The sequence below is a fragment of the Henckelia pumila genome, chromosome 1, assembly GCF_033568475.1.
Source record: "Henckelia pumila isolate YLH828 chromosome 1, ASM3356847v2, whole genome shotgun sequence".
In the NCBI taxonomy this organism is placed as follows: Eukaryota; Viridiplantae; Streptophyta; class Magnoliopsida; order Lamiales; family Gesneriaceae; genus Henckelia; species Henckelia pumila.
This window is the reverse complement of record NC_133120.1, coordinates 73,150,587-73,178,255: the sequence shown is the minus strand read 5'-3', so window position 1 is coordinate 73,178,255 and position 27,669 is coordinate 73,150,587. Positions and strand designations below refer to the sequence as shown.

Here is a 27,669-nt window from a genome sequence, read left to right as displayed (position 1 = left end):
TTTAATATTTATATGTTAGTAAGAAATTAAATTAAATATATATGAAGGACACACATTTTATTTAAGTACATGCATTCATGAAATAATTTTATGCATAATTAAATGTTTAAGGTTGAGCAATAATAAAATATTTTATGTTGAAAGTTGAAGTAGTGTGACAATTTAAGGGGGATTCGTCCCCATATGTGAACTATTGAAGGGCAGTTTACTGCCAATTTAAGAGGTGATTCGTCATCGCCACGTACGTTGGTTTCCAAGCTGATCAGTATTTAATGTATGATTTAAGGTTACACTACGGATACAACCATGCGATGTTAGAAATTTAACTGCTCAACAATATTTATGTATTATGTTATTTAAGTTAATTTAAGTTATGTTTATGTCATGATATTTTTAAGCATGTTCATTCATGTATATGTTATGTATTAGTATCAAAGTGATTTAAATTATTTTAAACCCTTGTTATGTTAGCATGTTGGGCCTCTAGGCTCACTACACTGGTATGGTGCAGGTGAGTACGTAGAGGAGGATGTAGTACCCATCGAAGGCAAGGACGTATGAGCAGGCTGGCAGTGATCCCCGTGACCGTGATAGATGTCTGAGTCACATTGCATGTTTTTGATTATGTCAGCATGTTACACATTTTATATTATTTTTCAGTGGTTGTGAGTTTTGAGTATTTTATTGAATATTGTCAGTGCATGCAAACTTTAATCATTTTATTTATGCAGTATTTTTAATTAAATGTTTGACTCAGATATTTATTTTATTTAAAGAATGAAATTTTTATTTAAGTTATTTATTTATTTATTTTAAATTTTTTTATTCTGTGCATGTATGTATGGGCATATATGTGCATATTTTATTTAGTATGTATAAAAAAAAAAAAATCTTTTCGCATATTTATTTATTAATTATAGAGTTAGGGTCGTTTCAGTTGGTATCAGAGCCCGGTCCTTGGAGGGGTCATTACTGCTATGCGAGCTCAGAAATCCACGCTACCGGTCTGTAAGTTTTAAGTGTTTATAACATGATTTACTTTTAAGAATTTAAGTTAGCATTAATTTTAAAACCCCTTAGTTATGCATGGCGATTTACGTAAAGAAACATGGGGTGATGCAATATGCCTCGGAGACGAGTAGTCCTTAGGTGTGAAATTGGGTAAATTAAGATTTTGGTGCAGCTACATGGAAATATTTTCTGCGTGCAGGGAGAATTCTAGTAGGAGGAAATTCCACATGTGCGTTGCTAGATTCGGGAGTTACGCATTCGTTTATCTCCTTGGAGTTTATCAGACGGATAGACATTAAGCCCGAGGTTGCTGAAACAGGGTATGATGTAACCATGCCGTCTGGACAGGTTCTTTCTACCACTAGTACCTACAGAGGCTTGGAGATGGATTTACAGGGGCGCACTACCAGAGCAGAATTAGTGGTCTTATCGTTGACGGGATTCGATCTGATTTTGGGTATGGATTGGTTGTCAGTCAACAAAGTAGTGATTGATTTTCGGCAGAGAACAGTGGCAGTGAAACCGGAGGAGGGCGACCAATTTGTTTTCTATGCATCTCCGAGCAGTGAAATCTCGCCTGTGATTTCTTATACAAGTGCGAGGAAGTTATTGAGACGTGGTTGCCAGGGGTTTCTCGCCAGTGTAGTCACTTCATCAGAACCACCTAGCAGATCATTGTCAGATATAGAGGTGGTTTGTGACTTTTCAGATGTCTTTCCAGAGGACGTTGCAGGAATTCCACCAGCGAGAGAAGTGGAGTTTAGTATTGAGTTAATGCCCGACACTGTGCCTATCTCTAAGGCACCGTACAGACTTGCTCCTACCGAGATGAAAGAGTTGAAGGAGCAGATTCAGAAGCTATTAGAGAAAGGCTTTGTTCGTCCTAGCTTTTCTCCATGGGGAGCTCCGGTGTTATTTGTGAAGAAGAAGGATGGCAGTATGAGATTGTGCATCGATTACCGAGAGCTCAACAGGGTCACAGTGAGGAACAAGTATCCACTGCCGAGGATAGAGGATTTATTTGACCAGTTGCAGGGAGCTTCAGTGTTCTCCAAGATCGACCTGCGATCTGGTTATCATCGGTTGCGTGTTAGAGATGCAGATGTGTCCAAGACTGCTTTCAGGACATGATATGGGCATTACGAGTTCTTAGTGATGCCATTTGGGATGACCAATGCTCCAGCGGTTTTCATGGATCTCATGAACCGAGTCTTTCAGCCGTATCTAGATCAGTTCATCATAGTCTTCATTGATGATATCTTGATCTATTCTAGGAGCATTGAGGAGCATAGACAGCATCTTCAGATAGCCTTGCAGACCTTGAGGGAGCATCGGTTGTATGCCAAGTTCAGCAAGTGCGAGTTTTGGCTTGAGCAGGTGGCATTTCTTGGCCACATTATTTCGAGAGATGGGATTGCAGTTGATCAGTCGAAGGTTGAGGCAGTGCAGAATTGGGGTATTCCGAAGAATGCTTCGGAGATTCGCAGTTTCTTGGGTTTGGCAGGGTATTATAGGAAGTTCATCAAGGGTTTTTCCTCTATTGCAGTACCCTTGACTTCCTTAACCAAGAAGAATGCGAAGTTTATTTGGAGTTCAGACTGTCAGAGGAGCTTTGATCAGCTGAAGAAAGCACTCACTACTGCACCGGTGTTAGCGGTGACAGTACCACACGAGGAGTTAGTGGTGTACACCGACGCGTCTAAGCTGGGTTTAGGCGCAGTACTTATGCAGTGTGGCAAGGTTATTGCGTATGCGTCGAGGCAGCTGAAGGTTCATGAGCAGAATTACCCGACGCATGACTTGGAGTTAGCAGCAGTGGTTTTCGCTTTGAAAATCTGGAGGCACTATCTGTATGGCGAGAAGTGCAAGATTTTCACAGACCACAAGAGTCTCAAGTACTTCTTCACACAGAAGGAGTTGAACATGAGACAGCGCCGATGGTTGGAGTTGTTGAAAGATTATGACTGTGACATTAGCTACCATCCGGGTAAAGCTAATGTAGTAGCAGATGCTTTGAGTCGGAAGTCGGCAGTGGTCTCATATTTGACCATACAGTTACCACTGCAGAGCGAGATTCAGAGATTTGACTTGGAGTGTTATCCGAGTGGTCGCGCACCGAGCTTGTCAGTGTTGACGGTGCAGTCAGTTTTGCGAGATCGGATCAGGGATGGACAGTCTACTGATGAGGAGTTGCAGCGATGGAGACAGAGAGATGAGGCTAGGGGTGACCTCTTGTATACAGTAGTGGATGGTATCGTTCAGTACCGTGGTAGGATGTGGGTACCGAACGTCGATCAGTTGAGAGCTGAGATTTTAGCAGAGGCTCACACATCTCCGTACTCCATTCACCCCGGAAGTACGAAGATGTACAAAGATTTGCAGCTATTGTATTAGTGGCCCGGGATGAAGAGTGACATCGGGAGAGTGGTGTCAGAGTGCTTGACTTGTCAGCAAGTCAAGGCAGAGCATCAGCGTCCAGCAGGACTTCTTAAACATCTTCCTATTCCGGAATGGAAATGGAAGAATATTACGATGGACTTTGTGGTTGGCTTACCGAGGAGTGCCAGAGGTTGCACAGCGATTTGGGTGATTGTGGATAGACTCACCAAGTCAGCTCATTTCTTGCCGTGAGGACTACCTACTCATTGACACAGTATGCAGAGCTTTACATCAAGGAGATTGTTAGACTGCATGGCATACCAGTGTCGATTGTGTCAAACAGAGATCCGAGATTCACATATGCGTTTTGGAAGAGTCTGCACACAGCATTGGGGACTAGGCTTTTGTTCAGCACAACATTCCATCCCCAGACAGATGGTCAGTCTGAGAGAGTGATCCAGGTTCTCGAGGATCTTCTGAGAGCTTGTGTCATTGATTTTCGGGGCTCTTGGGAGACTAGACTGCCATTAGTGGATTTTACCTATAACAACAGTTTTCAGTCGTCTATAGGTATGGCTCCTTATGCAGCATTGTATGGGAGGAGATGCAGATCTCCTGTGCATTGGGATGAGGTTGGTGAGCGGATTTTACTGGGTCCTGAGATTGTGCAGCAGACAGCTGACATTGTGACTCAGATTCGAGATCGGATGAGGACTGCTCAGAGTCGGCAGAAGAGTTATGCAGATGCCAGACGACGAGATTTGGAGTTCGCTGTAGGTGATCACGTATTTCTGAAGGTGTCACCTATGAAGGGAGTAGTGTGTTTTGGCCGGAGAGGCAAGCTTAATCCGAGGTATATAGGGCCATTCGAGATCTTGGAGAGAGTTGGCACGTTGGCCTACCGTTTAGCTCTACCACCAGGGCTAGCGGCAGTGCACAACATTTTCCATGTATCCATGCTTCGGAGATATGTCTCTAACCCGTCGCATGTGTTGGATTTCGAGCCCTTGCAGTTGCCACCAGATCTATTGTATGAGAAGAGGCCAGTGCGGATCTTGGCTAGGGAGGAGCGGAGGCTTAGGACGCGGGTCATACCGATGGTCAGAGTCCAGTGGCTGAATCACTCAGAGGAGGAAGCTACTTGGGAGACCGAGGCAGACATGAGGACTCGCTACCCGGAGTTGTTCGGGTAAGTACTTTAATTTCGAGGACGAAATTCAATTTAAGGGGGGGAGAATTGTAACACCCGGTATTTTAAATACGTAAATCCGCATGCATAATTAGGATATTTAATTATTTAAATTTTAGATTTATGGGTTAAATAATTATGTGAATTATTTGTGCATGATTTAATTTATTTTTTAAGCATTTAACCCATAAATAGTGATTTTTATGATTTTTAGTATTTAATTGTTTTTGATCGCGTAGACGGGACCGTGGACGGACGAGATGACAACTTTCTATCCAAATTATTTTATGAGTCTTTTAAGAGCCCAAAAATATTATTTTGAGTTTTATTTCCTCAAAATTTTTAGTATTTAATTTTATATGATTTTAGGAGTCCATTTTTATCCAAATTGAGCCAAAATATTGACTTTTAATTCCTTTTAAAATTCCCTTAATTATAAATTTCGGGATTTAAGTTAAATTATCAGATTTTTAAATATTATTTAGAGCTTTTAAGTTATATATTGTATATTTAAAACCCTTGTCAATATCTTAATTATTCTATATCCTAATTAAATCAAAAATCACCTAAAATTTCACCCCAAACCTCACGACCTAAACTTTCAGCCGCCTCCATCAGTTTCCTCACCCCCATCCATCATCTTCTTCCTCGAACCACAGCCAAGGAGGTTCCATAGCCGAATTTCTTCGAAGTTTCAAGGTTGCTCGTCGTCCCGTCGTCCCGGAATCGTTTTACACGTTGCTTTCTCTTCAACTTCGGTGCAAGGCATGATTATTTCTCTTTATTTTCGTGCCATATCAGTGTTCATGCGTGTGTGGGTGTATGCATCAGTTTTATTCAAAGATTTTCAGAAAATATCGAGATTTGTTGGATGTATGCACTTGTTCATGTATTTGTTGAATCATGCTCACGTTTTTATTGGATGGAACATTCAAGGTCTGTTGGCTAATGTCTAAGTGATGTCTAAGGGTCCTTCGAATCGAGCTAAGTCAGAGTTTTAAGGTGTAATAGGCTGAAACCATAGCATTTCTTTTCTGGTGCACAACTCGCGCAGGTTTTGGATTTTGAGGAAGAAGACTTCGTTCTCCTTCCTCGGGCCACTATTTTAGGTGAGGCCTGAAGCGTTTGAACCACCTAGATGTTGGTTAGGATTGAGAAGTGGTTTCACGGAAATATATGGCCGGAGTAGGAAGAACGATCGAAAGTCCCAGCGTTGCTCAGGTCTGCGCGCAAGTCTAGGATAGGCTAACTTGCAGAGGTTCGTTCTCCTTCGTTAGGTCATCATTTTGGCTGGTTTTTAGCTTTTTGGAAATTTCTTTGAGTGTACTACGTTCGTGAGTTGGTTTCATGTCCAAAGGTGGCCGGAGCAAAGAGAAAGAAAAGAATTAGTACAGCTGCTCAGCAAGCCGTGAGCAGAAAAATCTGCACAAACATAAGTTATGATTTTTGGGATTATTTCGGGCTGGGCTTGGGCTGGATGGTCCGGGTCGGGTCAGTAGGGTAGTGGGTCGGGTTAAGTTGGTCCGGGTCCGGGTTGGTGGGCCGGGCCCGAGTCTTTTTAATTTTAAAGTATTTTAGGATTTAATTGGTTTTCGGGCCAATTAATTTGAAATAAAATGATTTGGGTTCCATTTAATTTCTTTGGGATAAATTTAATTATTTTTGGGCTTAATTAAATTATTTTAAGTTAATCTCTTAAATTTTTATGGGCCTTGGGGCCCATGGAAGTTGTTATTGGGCCAGATTAAGTTGTTATTGGGCCTAGAATGTTTTAATGGGCTTTAATTATTTAATTGGGCTTAGAATAATTTTTATTGGGCTTAAGTATGTTATTGGGCCAATCCCAGTGTTAATGGGCCAGATTTAAGTAAATGGGCTTGGGTGTTAGGGCCAGCAGTCCAGTACAATCCATGAGAAATTTGCATGTGTCCTGATTATATATTTAATTATTTTTATGCATTGAAGTTATTTTAATATTTATATGTTAGTAAGAAATTAAATTAAATATATATGAAGGACACACATTTTATTTAAGTACATGCATTCATGAAATAATTTTATGCATAATTAAATGTTTAAGGTTGAGCAATAATAAAATATTTTATGTTGAAAGTTGAAGTAGTGTGACAATTTAAGGGGGATTCGTCCCCATATGTGAACTATTGAAGGGCAGTTTACTGCCAATTTAAGAGGTGATTCGTCATCGCCACGTACGTTGGTTTCCAAGCTGATCAGTATTTAATGTATGATTTAAGGTTACACTACGGATACAACCATGCGATGTTAGAAATTTAACTGCTCAACAATATTTATGTATTATGTTATTTAAGTTAATTTAAGTTATGTTTATGTCATGATATTTTTAAGCATGTTCATTCATGTATATGTTATGTATTAGTATCAAAGTGATTTAAATTATTTTAAACCCTTGTTATGTTAGCATGTTGGGCCTCTAGGCTCACTACACTGGTATGGTGCAGGTGAGTACGTAGAGGAGGATGTAGTACCCATCGAAGGCAAGGACGTATGAGCAGGCTGGCAGTGATCCCCGTGACCGTGATAGATGTCTGAGTCACATTGCATGTTTTTGATTATGTCAGCATGTTACACATTTTATATTATTTTTCAGTGGTTGTGAGTTTTGAGTATTTTATTGAATATTGTCAGTGCATGCAAACTTTAATCATTTTATTTATGCAGTATTTTTAATTAAATGTTTGACTCAGATATTTATTTTATTTAAAGAATGAAATTTTTATTTAAGTTATTTATTTATTTATTTTAAATTTTTTTATTCTGTGCATGTATATATGGGCATATATGTGCATATTTTATTTAGTATGTATAAAAAAAAAAAATCTTTCCGCATATTTATTTATTAATTATAGAGTTAGAGTCGTTTCATTCTTAGTCGAGGAATATCCAACGAAGATACACTTCACAGCTCTAGTATCTAGTTTCCCTCTATTTTGACTATGGATGTGAACAAAAGCAGTGCACCCAAAGATCCGTGGGGTAAGAAGAACCAACATCAGTATCTCCTAAATATTCAAATTTCTGAACTAAACCATGCAATTGTAATGCAATCTTCGGATAACCTAGAGTGGCAATAGCCTCATCACGCAAAGAAAAGAAAATAAATCAGGAACACCATAACAATACCAAAACATCGTAACAAACACTCTCACCACATCTTCAGCTTTTCCATTTTTATAATAACCCGACATCATCGAGTTCCAAGACACCGTATCTGTTATGTGCCATTACTCACAAGGCCATACAAGTGACACGTACGAGGAGGTGGAGCATAAATCAGTGGAGATAGTGGAAGATTTGGTCAATGAGATGCATATTTAATTAATTGTTTATTCTATCTCATGATGGCTGATCTTTAGCTTAGTGGGTAGTTTATTCCTTAATTTTAGCATTAGTACGTTATTATTTTTCATTGTAAGACAAATATAAATAGTCTGAAGCTTATCGAATGAAGAACTAACTATTTTTGAGTTTCAATCCTCTTATTCTTTTGTCTTTCTTTCTTCCTAATCCTATTAAATTCATTCATATCAGTGGTAACAGAGACCACACATTCCATGGATACCTGTGGCAAAACCAACGCTGAATTTCGTAATGAGGTCCATGAAATCTTAGGCCGCCATGAATCCAACTTTGATCAGGTGCACACCACTTTGCAAATGGTGTTATCTGAACTACAAGCTCTTCGAACCTCGCATGGCTCATACACTACCCCACCTGACCCCAATGACCCTCGCTCACACAACCATAATACTCCTCATCAGCAACTTAAATTAACATTTCCAAAGTTCGATGGCGAAGACCCCATTGGTTGGGTATACAAAGCTGAACAATATTTTTCTTTTCAAAATATTGTTCACGGCCAACAAGTACAACTAGCATCCTTTCATTTAGAAGGAATTTCCCTCCAATGGCACCGGTGGTTGACAAAATTTCGAGGCCCACTCTCTTGGGAGGAATTTACCAAAGCTGTCCTACTTCGCTTTGGTCCGACTGATTATGAAGATCCATATGAAGCTCTGAGTCGACTCAAACAAACCTCTACGGTTTCGGCGTATCAAGAAGCCTTCGAACAGCTCTCCCACCGAATTGATGCTCTACCCGAGTCTTTTCTCATTGGTTGTTTCATTGCTGGTCTTCGCGATGAAATTCGCCTCGATGTTAAAATTAAACAGCCCAAAACTTTAGCTGACGCTATCAGTGTTGCTCGGTTAGTTGAGGAACGAAACAACTTACAAAAGAAACAGGGCCAGCCCATTCGCACAACACCAGCTTTTGCACCCCACAAGGCTTCCTTACCTCCAACAGATGGCATATTGGGACCTCCTCCCAATAAGTTCACTAATTCTACTTCTTCAACCTTTCGCCGACTCACCAATCAAGAGGCTCGTGAACGTCGTGAGAAAGGCTTATGTTATTATTCCGATGACAAGTTCATTCCAGGTCATCGTTGCGCACGCCCACAATTATTCATGATCGAAGATACTCATCTTCCATGCTCTGAACACATGAACACTTCTAGCCAAGTTCCAGGAGGTCCAGAAGAGGTGCCTGAAATTTCTTTTCATGCAATTTCCGGAACTAATCATCCTCAAACAATACGTGTGGCAGGAAAACTCAAAAACAAGAATATCATCGTACTCATCGATGGCGGCAGCACACATAACTTCATTGATCACGCCTTGTCGATAAGTATGGTTTACTCGTGGTTCATGACAAAAAGTTCCATGTTATGGTCGCTAACCGTGACCAAATAGACTGTTCGGGCTAGTGCCAGGGACTCACTCTCATTATCCAAGGACTTTCTATCACAGCAGATTTTTATGTCCTTCCGGTGGCGGCTTGCCCTTTGGTTCTAGGTGTCCAATGGCTGCAAACTCTTGGTCCTATTGCGACAGATTACAAGACACTCACCATGGCCTTTCATGTGAATGACATCCCCTATACATTCCAAGGGTTGAAACAAACCAGCGTTGAAGCCTTTACAGATAAAGAATTCAACAGTATTCAAGGTACTGGTTTTTTATTCCAGATCATTTCATCCTCTGTTTCTAGCAGCCAACCATCATATCCTCCGAACCTCTGTCAACTTTTAGCCGAATTTCCTCATGTTTTTATGGCGCCCACTCACTTGCCTCCTAGGCGTTTGCATGACCATCACATTCTGTTGCAATCACATGCTGAACTAGTTAGCGTTCGACCTTACCGATATCCTTAGTATCAAAAAACTGAAATAGAGAAATTGGTGGCAGAGCTCTTGCAATCAGGTTTGATCAGACCTAGTACTAGCCCATTCTCTTCCCCGGTACTCCTAGTCAAAAAGGCGGGTGGCAATTGGCGATTTTGTGTTGATTACCGAGCTTTGAATAAGATCACTGTCAAAGATAAATATCAAATTCCTGTTATTGATGAGCTTTTGGATGAACTCAATGGAGTTAAATTTTTCTCAAAATTGGATTTACGCTCGGGATATCATCAGATTAGGGTACAGGAAGATAACATTCCCAAAACCGCCTTTCGAACACATGAAGGCCATTACGAGTTCCTCGTCATGCCATTTGGCCTCATGAACGCACCTGCAATCTTTCAAAGTCTGATGAATGATCTTTTTCGTCCCTACCTTCGGAAATTTATTTTAAATTTTTTTGATGATGTTCTCGTTTTCTCGAGAACATGGGCTGACCATCTCACACATTTGCGAATTGTTTTGGACATCTTCTCTATCAACAGCTTGTTTGGCGTGGCGGTGGATCCCAATAAAATACAAGCAATTCTTGCATGGCCTGCACCGACAACCACCAAAGGAGTTCGAGGGTTTCTCGGGTTAGCGGGCTACTACCGAAAGTTCATCCGTCATTTTGGTTGTATCGCTGCCCCATTGAATCGACTTTTATCTAAGGATGGCTTCCAATGGAATGAGGCAGCCAGTGTGGCCTTCAATCAATTGAAAAAGGCATTGACATCCCCTCCAATTTTATGTCTCCCTGATTTTTCTCAAAAATTTGTGATTGAAAGTGATGCTAGCGGAATTGGAATCGGAGCAATACTCGCACAAAATGGCCGTCCAGTAGCATATTTCAGTGAAGTATTAAAAGGTTCAGCCCTAACATTATCTACCTATGAGAAAGAGATGCTTGTCATTGTCAAAGCAATCCAGAAATGGCGTCCTTATTTACTAAGGAAACCATTTACGGTACGCACTGATAAAAAAAGTCTCAAATATTTGTTGGAGCAACGAATTACTACGCCGGCACAAACTCGATGGCTCCCAAAACTTCTTGGTTATGATTATGAAATTGAGTATAAGAAAGGATCTGAAAATCAAGGTGCGGATTCCTTATCACGTGTTGTGGAATTTCAGTTGTTATCTATTTCATTACCACATGTCACTTGGTGGCCAATTCTCCAACAAAAGGTCCAGCAGGATCCATTTTATGCAAATTTCATCCAGAAGAATTCCTCTATTGCAATTCTCCAACGCGATGGTGTCTGGTTCAAGGGTGACAAAGTTTTATTATGCCCCAATTCTACCTTAATTTCCCGAATTCTTGCTGACTGTCACTCATCACCTATTGGTGGACACTTTGGGTTTCACAAAACTCTTTCTCGCATCAAGCAAAGCTTTTTTTGGTCAAATATGCGCCGCACCGTAAAGAATTTCTTACAACAATGTGATATCTGTCAGCGCAACAAAACTGATTGCATGAAACCGGCGGGATTACTACAACCTTTACCGATTCCTACTCAAGCATGGACTGATATTTCCATGGATTTTATTGAAGGGTTGCCGCCATCTAACGGGTGTACAGTTATCATGGTTTTCGTTGATCGATTGACCAAGTATGCTCACTTTGTACCCATGAAGCACCCATTTACTGCACTCTCGGTCGCCAAGGCATTTGTTGCTAATGTGGTTCGCCTCCATGGCACTCCAACATCAATTGTAAGTGATAGAGACAAGGTGTTTACCAGCTCCTTTTGGCAAGCCCTTTTCCAGTTACAAGGAACACAATTTTGCATGAGTTCAAGCTATCATCCCCAAACCGATGGCCAAACCGAGGTAGTCAATCGTACCTTAGAGCAATACTTACGATGTTTTGCAGGTGCACAACCACGAAAATGGGTGGAATGGATTCCGTGGGCCGAGTTCAGCTATAACACTTCAGTGCATTCTTCCACCAAAATGACTCCATTCGAAGCCGTTTATGGGATTCCGCCTCAGACTCCACTAGCTTATATCCCTGGCACCTCTCGTGTTCAAGCTGTCGATGAGTGTTTTCGTGATCGTGATTCCATTCTCCGCGAATTACGACATAATCTATTGGTGGCCAGAGATCGAATGAAAGTTCAAGCAGAACAACATCGAAGAGAAGTTTCTTTCAATATCGGAGATTACGTTTACTTAAAGCTTCAACCGTATCGTCAATCTTCTGTTGCTATCAGGCGTAATATGAAGCTTGCTTCCCGTTTTTTTGGGCCCTATCAAATTCTTAACAAAGTGGGTACGGTGGCTTACAAATTGGATCTTCCTCCAGGATCACAAAGTCATAATGTCTTCCACGTTAGTTTACTGAAGAAACATAGTGGCCCACTCACTCAAACTTCAGCTCCAATGCCTCCAGTTACGGATGACTCCACCATCCTTCCTCAACCGGAGTCTATCTTAAATCGTCGAGTCAAAAGTAAGGGAAAATATCGTCCCCACACTGAAATCTTAGTTAAATGGAGAGGAGCACCAATTGAAGATGCCACCTGGGAAAATGTGCGTCGTTTTTCCAAGTCATTTCCTAACTTTCTTCTTGCGAACAAGGATGTTGAAGAGGGGGGCAATGTTATGTGTCATTACTCACAAGGCCATACAAGTGACACGTATGAGGAGGTGGAGCATAAATCAGTGGAGATAGTGGAAGATTTGGTCAAGGAGATGCATATTTAATTAATTGTTTATTCTATCTAATTATGGCTGATCTTTAGCTTAGTGGGTAGTTTATTCCTTAATTTTAGTATTAGTACTTCATTGTAAGACTAATGTAAATAGTCTGAAGCTTATCGAATGAAAAACTAACTATTTTTGAGTTTCAATAATCTTATTCCTTTGTCTTTCTTTCTTCCTAATCCTATTAAATTCATTCATATCAGTATCTCTCTCGGGCATTTCGTCAAACAACTTATCCGCCTCAGACATCAAACCCGAATCCGCAAACCCATTAATCATCGTGTTCCAACTAAACACATTTGGACACTCAATCTCCAAGAACACCCTGAAAGCATCATTACTCAACCCGCACCTGGAATATGCGTTCATTAGATGATTCTGCAAAAAGGCTGGCGTGGATTCTTTGCGTCGTACACGTGGATTTCTGATAAGCGGAGGCTTTCAAGGCATCGCAGTACTGCTGCGATATGTCCATGTAGAAATCTTGGAAAACTGGGAATTCTTGAACAGCAAAGTGTTGTTGAGTTGAGATGAAGCGAGAGATGGAGAATGGGATTGTGAGACGCCATGATTGGAGCCTCTGTAGATGGCATAATATGAAACTATCGCATATATTTTGGGAATTCTTCGGAGTCCTGAGATATCGTTCCTCCAATGAGTTTGCTGCAATGGAGAAGGAAGGAGGCTTCGCAGCAGCAGTGGAAATTGAATTTGCCCGCCACTCGTGCATGCGAACCAGATTCTATATATGTATTGAAGAAAGAATTGAGTTATATATTATTATTATTATTATTATTATTATTATTATTATTATTATTAATATTTTGAATATAGGAATATTTCAATTAGACATTCTATTCCTAAGATAGAGATTACAGATTTAATACTAATATGAATATAGGAATATTTCAATTAGACATCCTATTCATAAGGTAGAGATTAGAGATATTGATGCATAAAAAGAAGATTTCATTGATTTATGAATCGATCAAATCATCTTATATAAAACACTCATCTTTTTATTTATATGATTGATGGATAATTTTATGTTGATTCGTACCTTATCAATAAAACTTAATGAGTAAAGGCTGAACCAAGAACTTACACTGTGTTTGGTGCAGGATTTGGATGAAATTTGGTGGAATTTAGATTTGCAAACACTGTTTTAGTGTTTGGAAAAATGAAATTCTAAAATAGGATTGGTATTTGATGGGATTTCATGGGATTTCATTTAACTAAATGAAATCCTTACAAAATTGGTCGGATTTCATGGTATTTGAGTTTATAAAAATAAAATAATTATTTCTAATAATAAATTTATAAACTTTAGTTATAAATTTAAGTTTTCTTAACAATTTTTTTTTCAAAATATCACTTTCTTAAAATTTATGCTATTAAATTTCAATATGTATTTTAACTTTTTTTCCAAACACCAAAATGAAATTTGAATTCTATGATTTTAAAATTCAAATACAATTCCAATTCCAATTCTAAATCCAAATTCTATTTTTTAAGCATTCAAACATACTGTAATGAGTAAAGGCTGAACGAAAATGAAAAAGAACAATAATATATATTCTTCTAATTTCAATTACCCAAAGATCTTTTAATTGATGGGTTTCTATCTTATGCACAATTATCTTGAATTTTGACGTCGGCAATGCTTTTGTGAATAAATCGGCTATGTTGTTGCTAGAATGAATTTGATGGACATCAATATGATTTTTCTCTTGGTGTTCATGTGTTAAGAATTTTTTTGCGGAATATGCTTTGTTCTATCACTTTTAATATATTCTTTTTTTTATTGTACAATGCAAGTAACATTATCTTCAAATATAGTCATCAAACTATATTTATTTTTTGTATTTTGCATGATTCTTGAATATGTTGTATCATGGATTTAAGTCAAGTACTTTCGACTTGCTTCATGCATTACAATGATTTCAGAGTGATTTGATTATGTTAACGTTAAACCTTATTTCGTTGATTTCCATGATATAACAGTGCATCATCATATTATAAACACATGTACATAACCTGTTTGGAAATTAGTTTTGTTTGAATATGAAAAACCGGCAACTGCATATCCTAATAAAGATAAATTTTAATTTTGATAAATAAAACAATCTCATGTTTGATGTAACAGAAAGTATCATCATATATATATAATCATTCATAAAAAAAATTAAAATATAATAATAAAATATAAGTAATATTTTTAAATTCATATCTAATTTAGAATGTTCCTTACAACTTGAAATTTTCTTGAAATAATTAATAACAATTATATTCAACAAGATACAAAATATATATTTATCTATTTTAATATAAAGAATTAAAGTATCATTCAAATATTCATATTTCATTTGACTAATTGATAAAAGTCATTAGTTGAATACCGATAAAGAACAACAAAAATGGAATTAAAGTATCATTCAAATATTCATATTTCATTTGACTAATTAATAAAAGTCATTAGTTGAATACCAATAAAGAACAACAAAAATGAATTAAAATAATAACGAAGAAAGAAATTAAATTTCTTTTCTCTATTCAAACGTGAGTTGCTAGTTAATGGTAGAGGTGTTTATACGATAGTTTATTGTTTTATTAATAATAATTTATGTGTACACTTTTTAAAAACTAAAAATATTCGTCATCGTTCATATAACCTTCTTGTAGTAAATAATCGCGAAGACGATTTTACCCAATGCGCCCAGATTGTTAATTCATACAACAACTTTTGCAAATTTATTGAGAATGTTATCTTGTATATGTCACTGTCAAGAAAACCATATAAATATGCAATAACCACATCTATAAGTAGTATATCCAGTTTTTTCAATACTCAAGACTAGTTTTGGTGATTAGTTTGGATAATCATTGAATTGAAGTTGAATAATTTGTTTTGAAAGTAAAGTGGTTTTTTTTTTTTGGTAGACTTGGCCACGGGTCGGGTCCGGGTCAGCAAAATACCTACTCTTAACCGGTCCTCTCGTGGTCGATTTCGGTTCGGGTCGTGGAACCGTCGGTTCCGAGTCCAGGACGACCCTTTTATTTTTTAAAAAAATTATTTTAAAATACATATTTAAAGAATATAAATAAATTTTTTAAAAAAGTCATTGCACAATTGAACTTATAAAAACTCTATCAAATATTTCATTATCTTAACAAAAAAATCTATTACGTTTATTCAAGAAATAATATATAATATTTTAATTTTCAATATTTTCTCCTATATATAAAGAATATGCCTCTTAGACACCATATTTTTTTTAAAATCAAAATTGCTCTTATTTGAGTAGATATTACGCTTTTGTTTTATTTTTATTTTTTAAAATTTCGACATTTCAAATTCCAATTTAGTCCCTCAATAATTTTTACAACTATGATATTACTCTTATTTGAATATAAATCAAACTGATTATAAAAATATTATACAAGCACACAACAATAAACTAGTCTTATATAAAAAAAATTTATTATATTTCATTATATTCAATCACACTCACTCGAATTTTATCATATTATATATATATATATATATATATACATATATACATTTTTAAAAAATGGGCTAACCTGTCGGGTCAACCCAAACAACCCGTCGGGTCGGACCCGATGGGTCAACGGATTTGACACCCAATAAACCGTAACCGGACCGCCTAATGGTCGGCCAGTCATGGTTCCAGGTCAAACCCGTTGACCCGATTAACCAACCCGTTGAACATAGGCCGGTTTTGGGTCAGGTCTGAGTTAAACCCAACCCTTGGCCAGGTCTAATTATGGCCATTCGATTTAGTCGTCATTCCAAGAAACGAAACATAACTTGCTATTTTAATCTTTAAAGTATCACAATTTGTAACTCGTATTTCTCTGCACATGCTTGAGCAATAGTTTTATTTTATTTAAAAAAAAAAATCGATCAATTTTTATATACAATTAAACTTCACATCTTTGTCATTTTGTTATGGTCGCTTAATATTTTCTGAAAGTATGTGAAATAGGGGTAAATTTATAATCAATGTGTAGAAAATGGGTAATATATTGTCATGTATATTAAAGGGTGGTCTGGCAATTATCAAAGCTTCCATGGGTTACTTGCAGTTATTAAAGCTATCATGTCACATCAACCTACCAATATTATCCATCTTGTAGATTCAAGTTTAATATAGTCGGTCAATGAACATCTGACTCATATAGAGAAGTCTCTTTCGGAGTCAACTTTTTTGAGTTTAATATATATAGTTACTCAATGTTAAGCTTTCAAATGCTCACATGATTTAATTATTAGATAAAATAAATATTTTTAAAAATAATTAACAACTGCGCATGTGAGTTTCGAGATAAGATACCATGTATCATCCAATTATATATTACATAGTATTTACTAATACCCTATATCATCAAAGTTTATATTGTAAATATTATGTAGGGTAAAATTGAAAATAAATTTTGATTTCGCATCGGCACACAGTTATTATCATGCGCTCAAGTATTATATAATAATAAAACAAAATGCCAATTTTAGTATTGATGTTTGACATTTTAAGACCTTTTTGTCTTTCACTCAATCAATTATAATCTTGTAAGAATGATCAATTTTAGTCATTTTTCTTGTAGGATTAAATAACTGCTATCATGTTTGTTGGATTTTAGAATACAAGCAGTCCTGATTTTGATGATAACAAAACTTATTATTATATTTCTAACATATTTACTCTAGTGTCAAGTTGCAAAACTCAAGATGCAAGCCCAAAGCTTGAAGTTAACAAACTGAATCTCTGACAAGCTCTATTATTTTGATGATATCTCATAAATTAGAGATGCAAATGATTATATGCCAACATGAATACAAAGAAAACTCAATTTAAAACATATTCTATTTCACATAAGTTGAGCAAAAACGGATGTTATCTTGGTCAAACGGACGTCGCAATTCCAAACTGATTTGCATCAGTTTAACAGAAAAACAGAATCAGTTTACCTCGAGCAGTTCCGGTATTTTGGCCATATCTTGCAGCTAGATTATCCGAATGGAACGATTCACCATGAGTTGGAAATATAAGACAATTATCTACAAATCATATTCACAAGTAAAAGACTGAATCGGATCCTAAGTAGATGATAAACTGCGTTAAATTTACTGGTTTGGAACAAAAATTCTGCAAAGCATAATTTCTGGAACAGTCTGGTTTATTAAGCATAACTTTTGCATATGAACTCCAAATTGAGTGATTCTTGATTCCATGGAAATATAAGATAAAGGACTACAACTTTCATGTTTATCACTTTGCCCATAAATCAACGAATCAAGAGATATAACACTAAACTACTCATATGCACTCAACTGGTTTTGTGCTAAACCGATTTTGAGCAGCTCTGGTATTTCGAGCATAAATTTTGCATATGAACTCCGAATTGATTCATTTTGTTGGCGTTGGAAAGCTAAATCAAGGGCTACAACTTTTGTATTCATCACATTTCCCAGATATCAACGGATCATGCCAAACTTCATCTAGTTTAACAATTCAATTTACCTCACCAAATTGCTACGAAACTGAAGCTTGCTGACTATTGCGAAACTGAGTTTTCTCAACTGCTACAGCACCCAAACTACTCCAAGTTCAGTTTTGCACCAAATTTCAGTTTAGCAAGATCAGTTTTAATTAAGATCAGTTTAGTGAAATTCAGTTTAGCTCCAGAAAAAATACAGAAACAATACAAAAGTATTTTAACGGCTCTATTTCTGTGTCTAACGGCTATATCACTCTTGGAGCCTATAAATACAATATCTTGGAGTCCAAACACAAGCTTTTGAAGGAGATTCAAAGCATGAGTAGCCTACTTGAATAAATCAACTAGTTGAGAGCAAAGCCCAAGGTGTGAAGAACACATCAGAATTCTTGAGCGTGAAATGTCAAGTTTTTCACACCCAACTCACTCACATATAAAAGATAGATGTATTTCATAGATTAGTTGAGTGAGAGTCTTAACACAAAGACGTTAAAGATTGTGTTTGTAGTTTTGGCATAAAGACGTTAAATATTATGTGGATTGTGAGATTGCAGCCTACAATCATTTGAGTGACTAGGAGTTCTTATTTGAGCAGTGGGTAAGTCTTTACAACGTAGGAGTTGTTGAAATCTCCGAACACCCATAAACAAATCCGAGTCTATTTATCGCATTTATTTTACTTACGCCACTGATTTTTAAGATCCATTGTTGAAGCATTTTTTGTGTTCTTCATAGCATACAAAGTGTTTGATAAAATGCTTCAACCAAACCATTTTCATTATTTCAACTTGCATCCTTTTAAAATGATTTATAAAATGTTAAATTAGTTTATACGAAGGATTATTTCGAGTGTCTTCCGCTTGGTTTGAAAATCAAACTCGATTTAACTCATCGGTGCTCAATATTTCAAGAACCGAGCTATTGTAGCTCAAAATATTTTAAAAGTATGTATTCACCCCCTCTACACACCGTGCCCGATTCTAACAATGTTAAATTTTTATAATTATGTGTTTAAAGAAAATGTATATTTCTCGTAACATGCACGTGTATTAACAAAGAAATTATATATAAAAAAAGTAATAATAAAATTAATCAATTATTTATATGATTCTTAAAAAAAAATATTTATATTATTTTTACTAGAATGACTCAAATTGATAATCAAAACATGGTTACGGTACTATAATAATTTTAAAAAAAAAAAGATACATGAGTAAGAAAAGTACATTTTATTACATGCAAGACTAAAATTGCCAATTTTGTCTGATAGTAAAGATAACCAACACTTTGAAACATGTGTTACGTGCTTGTTTAGTTCTTTAATTTGTTTTTATAAGTTTTCACTAAGCTTGTAATCAATATGTGGAATAAAAATAATTTTGTAACAAATTATTTTAGATTTTTATATATAATAGGACGTATGATAATTATAAAATTAAGAGGAGCTAGCAATTTTGCAATTTATAAAAAGTGTCATAAGAGGAACAATTTTGCAATTTATAAAACGTGTCAATTAAGGAACAATGGTATACATTGATTGAATCTTATTTGTGAACTAATTGGGACATGACACGAGTGATTCGACAACATCAACATCACAGCGTTGGAGTGGGAGCGTGCTTGAGTTTGGAAAAGTGGACCAATCTTTGTAGTTGTGTGCGTGACAAGGTTGAGTTTGTTTGCGTTCCATCGATAACACACATATATACAAGAAATAATAATTCTCTTTGAGAAGATCTCACATATTTTGTGAGATATAAATCGAGACGACGATTCATATTTATAGTTAAAAATAATATATTTTTATAATTTAGGTTGGATTGGATATTTGTTCCACAAAATTTATCGGTGGAATAATCTTATATAAGTTTTTGTGATAAAAAAAATGGAGTATTGTTACACTCCAATTTTTATTAAACACACTCTATTTTTATGGGTTTTGCTACAGTGCCGGCTCCAAGGAGAAGCGGCCTAGGCGGCCGCCTAGGGCCTCTTCTTGGCGGGGGCCTCAATTTTTTTTAAAATTTTTTTAAGTATTATTTTTTGTATATATTTAAAATATTACGTGAATCTATTTATTTTGTTTAAATTCGAAATCGTGGTCAATTTTTTGTATTTTTTTCCATCATTTATTTAGTAAAGAATATATATCTTTCTATTTAAACAAAATTCTCTTTTTTTCGTTAAATTGATCCACTCAAATGAATTAGTTTATTCAAATTGGGCCAAACATCTTTAGTTTATTTATTGAATGAGATTTATTTTTGTGTATTTTTGTATTGCGGTTGATTTTTTTTAATTGATTTAATTTTTGGTCTCGATATACTAGAATCTTGTAATTTGCTTATTCGACAATGAGAATGATTTTTACTTAATTAGATTATAATTATTCCTTGTTTAAGTTACTATTTAAATTATAATTTATATTTTTTGTCAGATTTGTTGTGACAAAAATATATTATTTATGCTTTTTTTTTAATTAGGAGATTCTTATTCTATTTGTATTATGCATTAATTCATCTCTGACTAATGAGATTTGAGAATTCATCAAGTTTTTTTTTAGTTTTAGTTTTATTTTTTATATTTCGATTCAATTGTTTATGTTATTATTTTTAGTTACAAAATTTTGAAAATTTGATTTTTAGATGAAGTGATTGTATCGATGTTTAATTAAAAAAAATTATATAGCTCTATCCCTTGAATATTTGCCTAGGGCCTCTATATTCTGGAGACGGCCCTGTTTTGCTATAATTTTACAATGTTACCCTTCAATCAATCTTAGAAAAGTAGTGTTTTAGGATAACTTCTATGAATCACTTCTCATATTTTCTTTTATAAAATTTTGAAATTTCGTGAAATTTTGTTATAAAAAACTAAAAAGTGCTTTCTGAAAACTCTCACAAATACTACCTAAATTCCTTGATAGTTTCTAATAAGTTATCTAAAACTTTACTAACTCAAAATATTATAGTTGTGTTTGGAAATATTTTTAAAATTTAAATAATATACAAAACAATTTCTTTTAAACAAATTCATCATTAAAAAATTATTAACCGTTCCAAGCAGACAACTTAACAAGGGTTACTCAACCATTCACTATTTTGTAGCATATTTTGAAAACGGTTGAGTAAAGTTTTCTTCTGATATAAGCTACACTTTTCATAAGGATCTCACATACTGTAACAAGAAAAGTTGTTTGATTGATCATGCTCAACATACAAGAAGTCGGAAGATCATAATGTTTCCCAAAAAAGACATAGTGTAGAGTTTTATTGCAGTTTTGTCTGTTTCCGCATTTGAATATGTCAAACTACTCATTTAGTGAATTGTATTATCCTTCAAGAAAGGGCGAAGACAACAATGTTTTTATTATTAATGAGGCTACAATCGAACATTAAATAAGACAATGAAAAATGCACTATAAAAGAAGGATGGCAAGAGAGAGTTCACATATAGAACAAACGCTTGAGATTTCAAACTTGTCAGAGACTTTCAAAGCTTGCATCCTTAAAGAATTTTCTGAGCACTCAAAAAGCTTCATATACCGAGTTCTCTTCAAAATCCTCTCTCAAGATATACCAGATCACCAAGGATCGACTAGGATTCTATAAACTTACTCAACCGCTTCTGTCAAGAATCACTTGATGAGTTGTTTGATAGTTTGAGTCTACGGATTCAAATCATTTATGTTTCTTTGTGTTGTTTGGATATCAGACGTGCTGTCTTAATCATAGGTTTACTAGGAGTTCCAATTTAGGTAATGGATAAGTCCTAAAATTGAAGTGGATTGTATACAAGAGTTGTATAAACCAAAATCTTATAGTACATTCCTTCTTAAGTGGAACAAGGGGATCAAAGACGTAGAAGGATTTTTGCATTAGAACTTCCATATATCTTGTGTTACTTACCTGACTTCACGTAGTAACTCGTACCCTATATTAAGTCAATAAAATGATCAAAAGTTACTAACCAAACAAATCAAGCGCTTAATTGGATTTAAGATACAATTCAAAGCTTTGGAACCATCGGAGAGTTCGGAAGATCCGAAGTGCAGTTTAGAAGCACTTAACTGGACCCTTGACAAGTTCTCAAACAAGACAGTTCAAAAGGCCCGAACATGTTCGGAGGCAATGTTCAAGATCGGATGCAACTTAACAGTTAAGAAAGCCCGAACTGGAGATCGGAATGTCCGATCCCTACCAGACAAGTAAGCCGATGAGTCTACGGTTGGATGCATGCCACGTGGCAGATCAGAAGGTCCGAAGTCCTGATCGGAGCTTCCGAAGCTAGCTGTCGTGAGTTGTCCCTGCATTGATGACTCATTCACTGCATGCAGAGTTCGGAAGGTCCGAAAGTGAGTTCGGAGCTTCCGAACTCAGACACCTCACACCCAGATACGTGTCGAGTATGCATAGTTCAGAATATCCGAACTCTGCCTATAAATAGGGACTCCGAGGCTTAGTTTCAACTCACAATTTCAATGACTCATTTCTTGATTCGGTTATATATTGAGGGTCCGACAATAGTGATGTGCTTCTAGAATAACGAAGGAGTCGTTACTTGAATATAGGGCTATCGACATCAATGGGCTGACGACAGATGAATGTGTGGTCTGAGAATATTATTAGAAAATAAAAATATTTGTTAGCTTAGTTAAGGCTTTGAAAGCACATTTAATGATATGATAGCTACATGACTGTAGGTTTGGAACCTAGGCCCTATTATACTCAATCTATCACCTAGAGGTAATAATTACTGATTGAGATTTCAGCTGGGTATGCATGCTTATATGTTGTATTTATGTGTCATGATACATGTTTTACTGCTTTTCATACATACTGCATGCGTACATACACGTTGAGTCGTATCTTCTTCGAGATGGTCTTTCTTGTAGGGTCACTCAGCCCTACAACTGTTATATTATCTAACACCGGGAGTTACCACAATGGAGGAGACTGACACTACGATGACCTAGACGAGTGTGTGAGCCACCCCCGGTCAGATTCTCAGATGGTGCTACATACTATCTGGCGCTTAGTCTGAGTAGAACTTGGTAGTTGACCAGACACCCAGTCATCTCATGATGCATGCATCATATTAGTTTTGTATACTCAAACTTTCGTATTAAACCATTGTCGCTCACATCCTTGGTATTACCTTGGAAATCTCATTCCACGGGACATCTCTCAAGTTGGACGGAGCGGGAGGATATTCAAACTTGGTGTATACTCAAACTTTCGTACTAGACCATTTATAATAAGATTACATGCCTACAGTTAATTATGTGAATATTGTTGTATGAATACATTGGATTTTTAGTACCGATTGTATGACGCCGATTTATCATGTACTAGGTTTTTAAGTTTTCGCAATAAACTCTGTTATTTTAATCATTTTAGTTATTAAGCTAATTGCATGCTTAATACGGCTAGTTAGTATGTGATCCGAGTTGGATCGATACACTGCATCTTATTATCTTATTGGTGTTGTCTTGAGTTGAGTATAAACTAAAAAAATTCTATCGGACCGTTTTCCGCACTTATTGTGGTTTGACCGTTTTTTAGAGTTGAGAAATCAAGTCTTGTTTAGCTAACTTTACCAAGAACTGCATTATTTGTCAGTGTTGTAGAATTTTTTTTTAAAAATATTTATTTACCTCCTCTAAACACTCAATTGATTGTAACATTTCGTAAATCCAGTTAGTTTTTATAGATCTTATTAAAAAAAATTGACTAACATTTTGTATATCTTACAAAATCTTGAAATAAAATGAATAATTAAATTTTAAGATCAACAAAAGATCCTTTTATTATTTATGGACATGAAGAAAAAACCAGGAAAACAATTATAGATGTTGAAATTATCATTGTTATGAATAAAATGATTGTATTTGAGTTTGAACGTAAATAAAGATTGATCGTCATTAGGAAGAGTTACACTATCTCCTACTTTAATTTCCTCTGTAATTTTTTCGGATTTGGTTTAATGTTATATGTCATGTTTATTTTTTTAAAAAAAATATTGATCGTTGTTCTAAAAAAAATTATGTATCACACAATATGCAAGTTTGCGTTTTTATTAAAACTCAAATCTACATAATTAATTAAGGTCAAGGAGTGAAAAATCTGTAGCAAAGAAAAACCAAATTTTCGAATCTCAAGAGCCTATCCCAAACTGGCAAACTTCACACCAAAAACTAAACATTTCAATTCTGAAAAAAAAAATAACATTTCAAGATTTACAGACTTCCTTGACATCTCCATCAATATATACCTGGTAAACAAAATATGTGTAAGATTTTCGCGAGACGTATCGACCGACGACACACACACACACACACACACATATATATATATATATATATATAGTTAAAAGTAATATTGTTGACATAAAAATCAATATTTTTAATGGTGGATCAAGTCGGAGTCTCGGATATCCACATCGCAAAAATGATCTAAAAAAGTCTTAGAGGAGTTTTCGCGATAAAATATTCTAAATTTTAGATGATTAATCAATTTCAAACATTTGCTTTAAATAAACTAATCAAAATTAATTAATTACCTTTGATGTATATTTGATTATCCACATCCACACACAAACTTCTATTATGAGAAAAATTATTAAAATATAAACATATGATCGAATTGGTTGACATATAATTTAATCATACATTAGTCAAGTCTAATTACTTGGACCCAAATTATATAAACTGGACGTTCGTTTACTTTTTAAAAAAACTTCGGATATATAGGAGCAAATTCTTTCATGTTATTGATTCTAAATGACATAAATTACGTTATGTGAAAGTTGATTCGTATATGCTGTAAAAAAATATATATATTTTGAATGGATATATTTTTATTCTACTTTATTGTTTTTTTAAAAAAAATTATAAAATGTTTTAAAAATTATTTTAAAAATAAACTATTTTATAAAAAAAAATTTAAAGTTAAATAGATAAAATCATTTTTAAAGTTAAAAAGAACATTTAGCTATAAGACAAATGATTTTTAGTTAAAAATAATTAAGAATGTTTTTTTGGACAACTAAAATCTTTTAATTTTCATCTAACTGATTTTTTTATTCTGAAAAAAATTTAAAAAACACATTTTAATTGTTATTTAACAACTGTATTTGAAAAAAAAAATTAAAAAAAAATTTGAATGACATTTTATAAAAAAAAAATTATCTGAACATATATTTTAAGTCTTTAAAATATGTGTCCTCACAAAAGTGAAGACCGTTAATAGTATCTTTTTTTTTATTATTATTTTGAATCACGAAGGTATCTTTCTGAGGAGAAGAATAGTGTAATATATTTTTAAAAATATATGGAAAAGTGTGACATCATGAAGTGACAAAGGGGCCAACAAAGATTATATTAAACAAATTAATGATTATCTTGACACGTCATCGTGACTCACAAGCTTATATATATAGGTATGTTGTATATATAAATAAATAAATTCCTTTCAAAAAAATATATAAATAAATAAATGGTATAGTTTCTATGTGAAACGGAAGACGGGTTGATCCGATCTATACTCGTTTTATGCATAAAGTGAAAAACAATATTTTTAGTATAAAATAATATTTTTTTCATGGACATCGATAGTATTATAAAAAAAAATTGTGATAAATATAAGAGAAAACAAAATTTTTGAATTAGTTTCTACTGAATTTACTTGTATTTTCAAATGGAAATTACATAAACATGTCTAATTTTCCCTCCGCTAAGTTTTCAACTTGAGGAAAATAATTTCACATAAACATTCATGATTAAGATAATTTTAACAATCCATAAACTTGGTTTCAAAAAAAAAAACAATCCATATGTTATAATATTATGGATGTCAAGATAATCAAAGATTGAGTTATTATAGAGTTATATTCAAATCTCAAAGAGATGATATAGAATCGTGATCATATCAATTTATTTGATCTTATCTCCAGTTTCTTGTACCTATAAATAAGTCACTAATGTAACACATTCAATATATTAAATTTACTTGTTTTCTTTGCATATTCTTTGATTAGTTTCTCCTTTATTTTATAACACGTTATCAGCACGATTTGCTATCACTTTTAACAAAAATCACCGTGAAAAGTAGACGCATCTCATCGTTCACTTCGTGAATTTTTCATGCTTGCTTTTCTCATTCGTGACACGTGACTAGTTCATCATCTTCTTTTTATTTGTTAAACTGCATATGTTAACTTACGTGGATGTCTTCCATTAATTCATGTTTTCTTTGTTTTGTTAAATTCATTGAATTAAAAGCATGGCTACTTGGTTATACGTCATTATCAGATTTTAGCATTTTGATTGGTGATTTGATTTATTAAATCTATGCATACGCATGAGCATAACATATATATGAATTCAACTCATATTATTTTGTCTGTTTTATTAAATTATGTCTATTTCATGAATTATCATCTTAAATACATGTTCGAATTTATTTTATCATTTATTGATGAATATTATATGATTCTTAATTTTTTTTTAGATTTCATCATGTCGAATATCTCAAAGCTTGAATTTGCCGCTCTTGATATCTCCGGCAAGAATTATCTCTCTTGGATACTAGATGCTGAAATACATCTAGATGCTATGGGTATTGAAAATACAATCAAAGATGAAAATAATGAATCACCGCAAAATCGCGCAAAGGCTATGATATTCCTTCGTCACCATCTTTATGATGGTTTGAAAATTGAGTATTTGAGGATAAAAGATCCGCTTGATCTATGGAATAATTTGAAAGAGAGATATAGCCATCAAAAGACCGTGATTCTCCCAAAAGCACGCTATGACTGGATGCATTTGCGCTTACAAGATTTTAAGTTTGTAAGTGAATATAATTCTGCATTATTTCGCATCAGTTCACAATTGAAATTGTGTGGAGAGAAAATAACGGATGATGATTTGTTGAAAAAAACGTATTCCACGTTTCATGCCTCTAATGTTCTCCTGCAACAGCAGTATAGAGAGAAAGACTTCAAAAAGTATTCTGAATTGATTTCATGTTTGCTTGTGGCTGAGCAAAATAATGAATTATTGATGAAAAATCATGAAATCCGTCCCACTGGAGCCAACCCATTCCCTGGAGTGAATGCGGCAATGCATGATGAAAAGAGGAAACAAAATAAGACCGAAGTTGGTCGTGGTCGTGGTCATGGTCATGGACGTGGTCGTGGTCGTGGACGTGGCCGTGGCCGTGAGCGTCGTCGAGGACGCTTTCATCCGTATAATCGTGGGCATGAAGAGCCACGTGACTATAGTCATAGCAATCAAAAGAATACAAATTACCAAAAATGGGGTAATGACCAAGGAAAGAAAGTTGAAAGTGATCAAAATAATAAGCCAAAGAAATCAGAAAATGAGTGCTATAGATGTGGAATAAAAGGGCATTGGTATCAAAATTATCGTACGCCCAAACACCTTGTTGATCTCTATCAAGCATCAAAAGAAAAGGCAAATGATACAGAGACCAATTTTATTTATCGAGGTGAAGATTTAAGCCAAGTCCCATCTTTCTCGGCACCTTTCGATGTCTCCATTTCTTTGAAAACCCGGATGAGAGAATTGATCATTTGA

The 27,669-nt window shown here is 35.0% G+C and overlaps 1 protein-coding gene across 1 annotated transcript; it reads left to right on the top strand.

The window, feature by feature from the left end:
• Positions 1-26,586: 26,586 nt before the first annotated feature.
• Positions 26,587-27,669, top strand: LOC140865049 (uncharacterized). The gene has a single exon (XM_073269549.1). It carries the CDS (start codon positions 26,587-26,589, stop codon positions 27,667-27,669), a length of 1,083 nt encoding a protein of 360 aa, XP_073125650.1.